The 12,099-nt window shown below is 41.5% G+C and overlaps 1 protein-coding gene across 1 annotated transcript; it reads right to left on the reverse strand.

Annotated features, from left to right (window-relative positions):
* Positions 1-1,532: 1,532 nt before the first annotated feature.
* asmt2 (acetylserotonin O-methyltransferase 2) lies at positions 1,533-10,466 on the reverse strand. Its single transcript, XM_084438871.1, has 9 exons — positions 10,364-10,466; positions 4,659-4,750; positions 4,312-4,486; positions 3,260-3,389; positions 3,090-3,158; positions 2,847-2,965; positions 2,484-2,621; positions 2,230-2,352; positions 1,533-2,102 (listed from the first exon to the last, which is right to left on the reverse strand). The coding sequence occupies exons 2-9, from the start codon at positions 4,737-4,739 to the stop codon at positions 1,891-1,893; spliced, it is 1,047 nt and encodes a 348-aa protein (XP_084294997.1). The 5' UTR covers positions 4,740-4,750; positions 10,364-10,466; the 3' UTR covers positions 1,533-1,890.
* Between the last annotated feature and the right edge of the window lie 1,633 nt (positions 10,467-12,099).

Genomic DNA, 12,099 nt, shown 5'->3' on the forward strand with positions numbered 1-12,099 from the left:
GGTATAGTTACATTATGTCTCAATGGCACACATTTAACACTAGAGGGCGTAGATGGGCTATCGCCAAGCACTGTCAACATCAATAAATCAATTAGTGAGATAATTGTTTTAATAGGAAATGCATGGCTGAACCTACATTCGTTTGAACAAAATTAAGTAATGATACATATACACATAAGATCACATAAAATAAATAAGTTTTCTTTGAACAAAAATGCACCATATTCAAATCAAACTTTATTTGTATAGCGCATTTCATGGACATAGGCAACCCAAAGCACTTAGAGAGCAATGGGGGGGAGGGGGCATAGATCCCACCTCTACATATTCCAATGGGAAAAAAAGTGAGCTGAAAAAAATCTTCCCTGACCTCTCTCGAGACAATCGCACAAGCTCCTGGAAAATGTTTGTCTATTGGCTAAGAATATTTACAGAGCAATAAACATGGGCTTCATAGGAGAGACATTACTATTAGTAGAGTATACAAATGGTTACAGAGAGTCTTTACAGTAAATGAGATGAAAGGATTTTCAGACGACAACAGTGATAGAAGTCATAGTAAACCTCATTCAGAACTAGTGAGTGATATGAGTTGGAAGGTACTGGTTGATGCATGCTGCTACATAATATTTATTGTATGACATGGTATTATCCTTAAAAAAGGCAACCTAGTTGTGCGCACATCTAACCTGTTAGGCCAGGTGCTGGATAATCATAGAATACATACGTGTGAGAAATAGGAAAATCCGCACACTAGAATAAGAGCTCCCGGTTTCACTTTATTGATAAATATGCAACTTGGAAGTTGCCTGATTAAGATCTAAAGGTCAAAGTGTTGCATATTTATCAATAAAGTGAAACTGGGAGCTGTAATTCCAGTGTGCGGATTTTCCTATTTCTCACATGATGGTATTATCCTTCACTGGCAATTACAGTCAAATATAATGAAAGGGTTTTCATCTTTCACTTCTTCATGGTGACACACAAACTAATTAATGTAAAAAAAAAAAAAAAGAGGCTAACATTACAAGTGCCATCACAAGTTGGGATGTTTGCCACTCAGTCAAATGGAATTTTGTTGTTTAAACTCATGTACATGTTAACTTATATATCCTGTGAAGTAATGTCTAAATCTGAGCGACCTTCAGGAATATACCAGAATAATGATGTGAAACTATATATGACCTTTCTCTCACACAATGACAGTGAGTTGGCCTATGTTCCCAAGGGTTGGTGCCCACTTCCCATTGAGGCCTGTCTAGAAGATTTAACACATGCTATGCTTAGAATACAATAATGTCTTCACTTGTTTTAGAAAGAAGATGCACTTGTGAGTTCTGGCAAGTAGTAGTACATTGGCTTTTCCTACGTTAAATACAATTATTGTTAGTCGCTTTGGATAAAAGCGTCTGCTAAATGACTGTAATGTAACTGTAATGTAATATCTGTCATAACCAAACTAACCTTCTGATTGTCTAAGATGGGTGGGTACACCGTCCAAGATCCTATATAAACGAATGTAACTTGGGGTCTCAGGGCTCGTTCTCTCACTCTTGCTCTGAGAAACGAACCTTTTCTTGAGAAAACCATTGTACCGGTATTGCTTAATAAACTTAATCATTACTATTTGATGCTCGACATTCAACATCATTCCTGAGAATTTCCACCACATCAGACAACTGAGAGGGTGACAGTGACTGAAACGCTAAGGGCTAAAATTAGGTTTGTGGAGGGAGATTTACTAACTCCAGTCCCACCACAACCCAAAAGGCTAGGGTCAGGCAAGCCAGACATCTAACAGGTTTCACAGAAACAAGGTAGCGGGAGCTAACTAGACGCCTTCACCAGATTTGTAAACTCCTCAGCAATGTCCCCGTACCCTGATGGGGCTCATTTAATGGCAAGGATAGCGTCGTAGGTCTTCCCTCTTCGGCAGACTTGGATGTTGTTGAAGCCTGCGGCTGAGAGCATGTGAGAGTACTGGGAAGGTGGATGCTCCTTCCCCTCGGTCTGGACCAGCATGTTGAGGGAGAAGATCTGAGCCATGACGGGGCCACGTCTGTTCGCCAACAGCAAAGACTCCACCAGGAGGACCCCACCACCTAAAGGGAAAGAAAAACAGAGATGTGTACTAGAGACATACATCTGTTTTTGTTTACATCTGTTTGGGGATTAAGGATTTAGTGTATTGTAGAGGTCGCTGTGTAATGTCAGCACACACACACACACCTGGTTGACAACAGGCATAGATCTTCTTCAGTAACCGCACACACTTCTCCTCCTTCCAGTCATGAAGAATTCTTGCCAGAATGTACAAATCAGCAGGTGGTATGTCCCCATCAAAAAAATCTCCTGCATACACAGCATATGTGTCGTTTATGAACACTAGAGCAGGCTTTGGCTCTCATTTGTTTGATTGTGGACAACTGGAGGTTAAGTTGTATTTTGATTCATATTTTGATTCATATTTGAATGACGCTCACCTTCCTGGAACACAATGGTGTCCCCTTGTTCATAGAAGTGCTCCTTGGCAGTTCTAATCACTTTGGGAAGGTCAAACACTGTGACTGAAGAAGAGGGGTAGGCCTTAGCCAGCTCCCGGGCCAAGGCACCAGAACAACCTGGAAAAGAGAAGGAAATCAACAGATGATCCATTAAATAAGGAAGATATCACAAACTAACACATGGTGACCAAATTATTATATCTTATTCAGTGTATAATTATGAAGACCGCTGCAAGAAGGTTAACAATTTAGGCAAAGACTACACCTAAAGGTTGAAAAGAGTTCACCCTCTAAATATGTTCATCTCATTTAGAACAGGTGCTTCTGTTTGAAAATACATACCCCCGAGGTCTATCATTGTCTTAAAACAGGACAGGCTGAACGCTGTCACAATGTCATGTCCATCAAGGACCCACGATGAGTTCATCAACCCCATGAACTTCAGCATCTCCTCATCAGATCTGGAACAGAAATACTGCAGTAGCATTATAAAACATAATGAATGTGACATAGAATTTAAGCATTTAATATACATGTGTTCAAGTTTTTTATTCACATACTATATTAACTAGTCTATACACCAACCTATAAATGGTTTGGAAGATGTCCTCAGCTGAAAGGCCAAAGGTCTTTTCATTTTGGTTCTTCCCTTCCCTGTACAATATAATGGGACCATCAACCATTGCTTGATATTGTACATTGAAAGCTTTATTTCTATGCATACTCAGTTTGCTGCCACAGACTTTCCAACCCACCTCACCGCATCCACAAGGTTGTTCCAGAGTGGGTAGATGGTTTCAGACTGGTAGACTATCATGTTATGAAGAGATTTTGAGCTGCCTTTGGCAAGGTAGAGATTTGCCACATCGGTATTACTGTAGAAAACTAATACAAAAATGGATTAGATAAGATTCTACTTCATTGTCGTTGCACATAGTACAAGTACTGGGACAACAAAATGTAGTTTAACATCTAATCAGAAGTGTGAAAGAACCAGTAAAGTGCAGTGCAGTGTAATGTACAATATGTATAATAGAATATGAGAGATATGAAAAAGCTATGGTATATAGCCTACAGTATGAACAGTATTGACAGTATGAACAGAGTGATATAAATACACTTATACTGTCTACTGTCTACAAGTAAGACACTATCTATGCTAAGAAACTATATACAAATGTGCAAAAGTTCAGTCACTGGAGTAAGTCACGTTGGTGCAGAGTTCAGCAAGGTGACAGCTGAGGGGAGTAAGCTGTTCCTGAACCTGGTCCTGGGACAGAGATTCCTGTTGCGCCCAGAGAGGAGGAGGGCTAACAGGCTGAGGCTTGGAGGTGTCCCTGACGATGCTGCGCACCTCCACAGACACTGCTTGTGTTGGACAGCCTCAATTGAGTGGAGTGGAGTAACAGTGATGCGTTGGGCAGTTTTCACCACCCTCTGCAATGTTTTCCAGTCTGAGGCAGAACATTTGCCATACCAGACTGTGATGCATTTGGCGAAGATGCTCTCAATGGTGCAGCAGTGGAAGTTCACTAGAATCTGAGGAGACAGAAGGGCTTTTCTAAGTATCCTCAGGAATAAGAGCCTTCTTGACCGGGATTGAGGTGTTGAGGGACCAAGAAAGGTCCTCAGAGATGCTGACACCCAGAAACTTGAAGCTGGCGACACGCTCAACCTCCATCCTGTTGCTACAGATGGGGGGGCTTTGGTCTTTCTGAAGTCCTACAAGTGTACGTACGTACACAGGATATGAATATAGTTGATAAAGGCGATGCTACTGCAGTTTAATACGGGTTGAAGACTTTACCTGTCCCCTCTATCGTCTCCACCTCCAGTATCTCAATGCCCACCAGCACATCAAGAAGCCTCTCCATGCCGTCTGAGCTGGTGCCCAGCTCCCCAGCCACATGCTCCGCGCTCAGGGGCTTCTGGGACTGCAACAGGAGGTCAAAGACCCCCAACTCACAGGCTGAGAATATCACCTAGAAAGACCGGGGTATATGATGAAGGAATAATCACACACTCAGACAGACTGGTGGAAGATGAGTAAAATCATTTCCTTCTTTTTTATTTCATCACCACTCTACATGCATAAAGAACATATGGACATCACATAATAGGTAAGTAAATAAAGTCTCAAAGGTAGGCCTTTACCTTTGAGATTCTGAAGCCATTGATATACTCCAGAAGTTTGAAAGGATAGTCCAGTTCGCTCTGGGACAGATGCTCTGCCATGTTATTACTTCCTACCAGGATACATGCAAAACGTTATCAAACAAAGTTTTATTTTCAAGTAAACATTTAATAGAGTAGAACTACGGTAATCAGTGTTAGGTAAGTCACTTTTCAAAACCTTACACATCACTAGTTAGGTTCATTTGAGTGTAACACGTTACTATTTACAATATGTCTATAGTAACTTGTTACTAGTTACTTATTTGAGTTCATCGAAATAACCGCAGAGGTATGACCATGGGCATTATAAACTGGAAGAGTGTACAATACAACACAAGACCTAAAGCCTTCTAATGTAACATAATGACATGACAAGACACAATCCGTTGGCAATAATTTTCTATGCCATTTTTATTAATATTAGAACAATCTAGGACATATTAGAGAATGAAAATAAAAGTATACAATACAGCAAACCAGTAGCCTATTTGATGAGCTAAGCCTACATCAATCTTTTTTTTTAATGTGCAGATGAATTGAATTCAACCAGTTTTCTAATTCAAAACCATTTTTGTGTCTTCAAAGTATCAAATCGATTCAATATTGGCACAAAATGAATGCTTAAATTCTGTGAGTAGGCCTTTTAAAAATCACTGTATTGTAGTTAGGGGTGCTCCAAAGAATCGATTCTTGAAAGGATCGCGATTCTTAATGCCACGATTCCTGAGTCGATTCCCAACTCCCAAGAATCGATTATTTTATTGCTTTTTGTGCGTTGGCACAAAGGGAGAGGTAATGCCGCTTTATCCCTCCCTCAGTCCTTCCTTCAGGTTAGTAGTAACGGTACGAAAACGTACCTCGGTACGGACGTCTCAGTTCGGTTCGGTTCGGTTCAGGAGCGGCGCGCCAGTGCTACTCTGATTCCTTTTCTATTCTTTAAAAATGAACTTGAATCAATCTTTTTTTTTTTTTTTTACAAACAGCAATACCTTTCAGGCTGCATCACTGCCCCCCACCCAAAAAACAACAACAACATAAAACAAAAAAACAATGTTGACCAGTGGAATAGCCTACAATGCTGTGTCAAGTAACTTTTTATTTTTCTTTTAAGTGTTTCCCCCTCATTCATACCCCATTTACCCCACTTCACTCGACCTTCATATTTTTGGCCAGAAAAATCAACTTGTCAACACTGTGAGCAGACAGGGAAGACCTGCTGGCAGTGACGATGTCCCCAGCAGTAGAAAAGACCCTCTCACCTTGTCGCAGGTACAGCAAGATAGTGCTTTGCCAACTTGGCCAGATGAGGGAATGTGGGCTCATTGGTCCTCCACCATACAAGTAAATCAAATTAAATAAAAACTAATAGCCTACTTAAAAATATGATTTTGAATCGCCTATTTAAAACGAATTAAATGCAATAAAAAATGAAACGAAATAAATTAAAATCTTTACTAAAAAATAAATCTGCCTTTTTCCCACAGAGATATAGACTATGTGTGCAAACGTGCGTGTACAAACGAGCGCGTGCTGTGTGCAGCTTCAGAGTTTCATTTCTCTCATTGCAAGGACTATAGCCTACATTGGGACCTCCGTGATATAGAAATGATTCCCTTAGCCTACCTGTGTTTCATTACGGTGCATTAGGCTAAGTCAAACGAACAGAATGAATAGTTTTACCTCAGGAGGACGGTAATGAGGATGACTGAATATCAACGCGAGCCCACTGACAAATGTGAGTTCTGCTTTCTGCTTAGCCTACTTGTTACATTATACATGTAGTCTAGGCTACAGTTGCCCAATTGTTGGTTTATAGGCAAGATATTTCTTTTATGAAGCACGGGATGCAAAGTCTGTAGGCTATTTAATTAGGCTACCATTATCCCGCTGATTTGATGACACTGCTCACCTACTCGTTTCCAAATCACAGACACGTCGCACGGGACTGTAGCCTATATCAAATGACTTGTGCTTGGCAAAATATGGTAGGCCTAAGTAACTTGCGGTACAATTAGTAGCCTACTTGACAAATTACAGACATGGGAGATGGATTACAAAGGTCCCCATGTATAGCCTATTTCGCTGTGTGAGCGAGCCGAACTGAGGGAGGGGGGTGGGGGGACGCACACACACGCTTGCGATGCGAGGAGACTCGTTTTCACAGTGACAGAAGCGATGGCAGAGAGAGTGAAAGGTTAAAAGTGTGGCTCTATTTCACAAGAGTCGATTAAGAAAGCCCATTGTCACAATTGTGACAAATATTTTGCGCCAGTCTTCTGAAAGGGATCTGCTCGAATGCTCTGTCAGGTCGCTCGGCACGTCTGTACCGTTCGGTTCGTTCGGCACATGTCTGTACCGTACCGAAAGCCCCTTACCGTACGGTACGAATACATGTACCGTTACACCCCTGCAGTTCTATGTTGCTACCACAAGAAGCAATGGTCCCATAACATCAAAATAAAAAGACTCCACTGATTTCCCAGGTCAGCGGTGGCCGAGTGGATAGTGTGCTGCCTATCACTGTAGAGATTGTGAGTTAAATCCTTGGTGTGGACATACCAAGGTACTGTGACGTATTTTGTCACTGGATGTTATAGAAGTTATTTAAAAATGCGGTTACCTGGTGGTTCTATGTCAGTTATTGAATTTATGTGGTAGAGCCATCGGCCATAAATAAACGAGCGTGGGTCATATTTGTTAATTATAGACCCTTTTACAGCCTAGTCAGCACAAGTATGCGCGCGCATTCTTGAAACAGTAGCAGAGGAAGACAGACTAATTCACCTGTGGCTACAAGCCATTATTAAGCGTACGGACTGGACTGAGGACATCATCAGAAATGCCCGCATTTGTAGTGCCCATTTTGTATCAGGTAAGTTATTTTGACTACCTGGTTTCGCTGGAATGTCTGGTTGAAATGTAGAGTAATATCTGAAGTAAACAGTAACCCATAACCTGGCTGCACGCTAAGCTAAAGCTAAGTTCAGGAAATGAAGCCCAATGATAGCTAGCTAACGTTAGCTAGTGCTAGCTAACGCGCTAGCTAGCTAACTCAAGGCCCGGGGAGTTGGAGATACTGTGCACTTTCTCTCAAAGTGCTTTAGCTAAGGTTATCTACTACAAGCTAGCTAGTCCTTGTTACCAACCCTTGCCTCACAACATACGTAGCTAAACTATTCACACAGCAAGCAAACTTGTTGTCATCTAAAGCTATGCTACGTCAGCTGACTGGGACTGTCTTGTGACTAGCTAATGTAGCTAACCATATTGTGCCAGACAGCCAAAACAAGTGTCACATATAGAGGGTTTTCACGGCCGGCCATGTTGGAGGTTTAAGCTTAGGTTTAGCAGGTGTAAGCTCGGGTTTAGGCTAACGACTAGATAGATAGGTTGATAGATAGGTCTATCTACCTGTCTATTGATCTATCTATCTAGCTAGCTATCTTCATTCAGTAGCGTCAACCTCCAACATGGCCGACAGATGACGGGCCGTGAAAACCCTCTATATTTGACATTGTTGGCTAGAATAACCAGTGTTGTGAAATACATTTTCACAACTGGTCAGTTGATATGTTGCACAGCAATCGAGCAGGAGAATATCATTAGGGCTAGGTTAGGTAGCTAGCAAAATCAGCTTGCTCAGCTGGTATGGTTCTAGGCTCATTCCTATGGGATAGCTTAGTAGTTTGTGATTTAGCAATGGGTTGACTAATCACTAGATCAATATTTTCAGTTGGGGATAGGACTACAACACCACCTGTGCTGTGGCACCAGGAATCTGCTCTGACCACTGTTTTTATTCACCACCATATCATGTTATTATGCAGATTAAATGTACTGTATGTCTACGCGACACAAAAAAGGCTTTATGTAAATGGTATTTTTGGACAATATTTCAATGCACTATTTTAATGCACTATCTCCCTTCAGTTCTGTTGCAGCTTTGATGCTGGGATGCCTGGTGTGGTTGAGACCAGAGAACACCGTGATGCAACACTAGTCAGGTGTCGGCTGCTGTGCAACGCTGATGTCCAGCCCCCCCAAAGATGGTCTTCAGGTGCAAGCCCCACCCGGACAGGACATGGCCAGACAGCAGTATCTGATCATGGATGGCTGTAACTGTGTCCATGATACAGGCAGTGCAATTACATAACATGTCAAGTATACTGTACAGTAGTATACAGTAGTGCAGAGTAAGTTCTCTATTGTATAGACAAGGTGTTCAATTGCTCAAGTGTTTTCGGGTGTTGATTCAAGTGATAGAGTGTACAGTAGTGCAGAGTCAGTTGTCTATTGTATAGACAAGGTGTTCAATTGCTCAAGTGTTGTCAGGTGTTGGTTCGAGTGTACAGTGGTGCAGAGTCAGTTGTTTATAGTACTCTGGTTGTACTATACATAGGCCCTCACTCTAATTATAACAATGGCACACATGCCACCCCCTGGACCAACAAGTGAACACGTGACACCTTGCACCTTGTCTATACAATAGACAACTGACTATGCACCACTGTACACTCAAACACTCGAACCAACACCTGACAACACTTGAGCAATTGAACACCTTGTCTATACAATAGACAACTGACTCTGTACTACTGTATACATGTGCATTACATGCCTCTCTTCTTTACAAAGATGGTCACAACCACAACATGTCCTGAGAGCACATGCAAAATAGCCACTTATGGCTACGTTTAATGTGCATGTCTGTATGTTTAATAAAGCATTTAGGAAAAATTTCAATCAAGACTTGAGTATTACCTATTCTGTTGAGTACTATGTTTACAATTGTTAATTCATGATATTATTACAATTGACCTTTCAAGTCTGCCTACACTTAGGTTACTTAGTTAAGAACCATTTTAATTACAATCTACTTCTAAGGGCAAATACTTTACTTTCATATCTTCATATCAATATAATATCAAGATCCTAGTAGATGTCCAAATAACCCACTGTGTCCTGGGTCTACTTATTCACCACCTAAAGGGAAGTGCAAAACAGCAAGTCATGACCTTTATCCAGAAACAAAAGTTGAACCCATTGCAGCAAAATAGCTAACATTACAGGAATCATCAGTGTAACTGCTTTTTTGAGCCCATGAGCTTACTGGCTATCCCGCTCTCATTGTGCTGGATTAGCATTGGAAGCATTAGAACTGATGTGTCCAGGTGACAAGACCCATCTTTATTTATCAGACATTACCGTCCTACCAGTCCCGCACAGAAACAAGCCAGCCAACACACATAAGCCAGGCTTGACCTGCCCTGGTTCGCATGAGTGAAGTAGGCTACATAAGCGCGCCTGGTTTTGTAGTCCATTTATGAAACGTATGGAGCAATTTCAAAAATGTGAAAGAAGGCGAAATACTGTTTGAAATTCTCACAGTTAGTAGGTTATTACTGTAAAGACACTGACAAGTTTTTGTTTTGATAACTTCACCGAAATGTCTTCGTAGTAGGTCTAATTATTAGAAAATCTGGTCTATGGGAGTTTACATTGAAACTACTCTCCGATAGGAACAAATCCGCTAGGGGCGCATGTTTTCACTTTCCCTCCCTATGCTGTGCCCTTTTAGAAGAGGAAATGAATCCATACATTAAGCTTCTCCAGTTGATTTGGTTGCAGGGGTTTTAAAGAATCCCATTCATACATCCATACATTGACAATGTTAGCTAGCTTACCTTGTTGGTTTTGCAAGGAATTTTCAATCAAGCTTTCTAAAAGTTGGTGGTTCTATTGACAGAGGTCAAAAATCTTCGACAACATGCTCTGCCACAAATCTCCTTATGTCTCAGGGTTCAAACATGGTTTCCAGAGAAATACTCTCTGCTTTTTCGCCTTAGACACTTCCCTCGTCTGTCCTAGACGTAGATTGCACTTCACTATGACGTGATTGCCCTTTTCTTTGATCAACTCAAAGTAATTTGAGCTATATCCATTACAAAAACGCAGCCATCGTTGTGTTCTCTTCGTGGGATATGCGTGCGTTGCGGTGTAGCAATGCAGATCCCAGGTGAGCTGTGGTCAGAGGTCTAAGTTGCAGGCTCTACTCCCACCCCCTCAGAACCTCTTTACCAATCAATCATCCTCCCCTCTCAGTCTCCCTTCCGTGGTATCAATGACAGCAATCAACATACAAACACACAAACAATACACTTCCTTCTTCCCCGAGCTCTTAGCCACAGTGTGGCGGTCAGAAACGCATACGTAACTGTAACGACATAGTAACTGTAATAACATTGCCAAAATCCTATCTGTAACGCGTTAGATTTCTTAGTTACTGCCAAAAGCAATAGGATATGTTACAGTAACGCGTTACTTTCGAAGCGCGTTACACCCATCTCTCACGGGAATACTCTGCCTCGCTGTTCAGTGCTATGTGTTGACTGCTTGTCATCATAGCGTGATGGTGAATGGCATCTAGCGTGAAGAGAGAGGATACTTCTCAGTAATATTTCATTGTATGATGGTAGCCAGTGTTATGAATGATCGGGTCCTCCAGAACTTAAGTGATAAAGTTGATGAATGGATCCCCGTGCAGCGAATTGGGAACTGTGGCATTGGCATCATATTAAACTACTCATTTATTGCATTATACTTTCAATGATATGCAAAGAATGATGTGTGCTAAAGCCTGCCGTTTTACTCACCCTTTATGATGCAGAAACCGCCAACTCAGTCCACCCAACGAGGATTGTTATTACATAAGAATGACCCAAACGTTGATCCGCAAACGCTATCACTAGGGCTATTGCCCACGCCAGCCCACCTCTTTCTAGTCAAACTGTCACTGCGAGGACTGAAAAGACTAACTTTTAAATTCCTTCCCACTGATATCGGAATAAATGTTGCAAAAATGGTAGGCACACAACTCAGAAAGTGCAGTTCAGCGATGGGCCTGAACATGATAGCAGGGGCGCTACTGCGCAGAACACTATGCTGCTAATCCTGCTGAATCTGATCCTCGGCTGCAGGGGGGTGGGGCTCAAGGTTCCTCCACTGTCATAGCCTCGCATACCACTGTCCTTCTGCAGAGATTGATGGATGACTCTTCCACTTTTAGTTTTAATGGATCCAATCTTCATCCCACCCGGACCTTAATGCCCCCCACAAAACCAATAAACTGGTTAAATGGTTATGGAAAAGATGAATCTAGTGTGTTGGCCTATTATATCAAACATGCATTTTAAAGGGGACTGTCCCAAAATGAGATGAAAAGCACCATTATTTTCTGCTATATAGAATGTTTTCACTTCACTTTTTAAATATTTTATATGCCATATTCTTTTTCAGAGCTGCAATAACATCTGCCCAGGGACTGCAGTTGAAAACTAGCCACACTGGCTAACACTGGCATATTTACATTAATGTAAATTAATGTGCACTGTCCCTCTAATTTTAAACCAAATAAGGTAAA

Source organism: Borostomias antarcticus, assembly GCF_949987555.1.
Source record: "Borostomias antarcticus genome assembly, chromosome: 5".
In the NCBI taxonomy this organism is placed as follows: Eukaryota; Metazoa; Chordata; class Actinopteri; order Stomiiformes; family Stomiidae; genus Borostomias; species Borostomias antarcticus.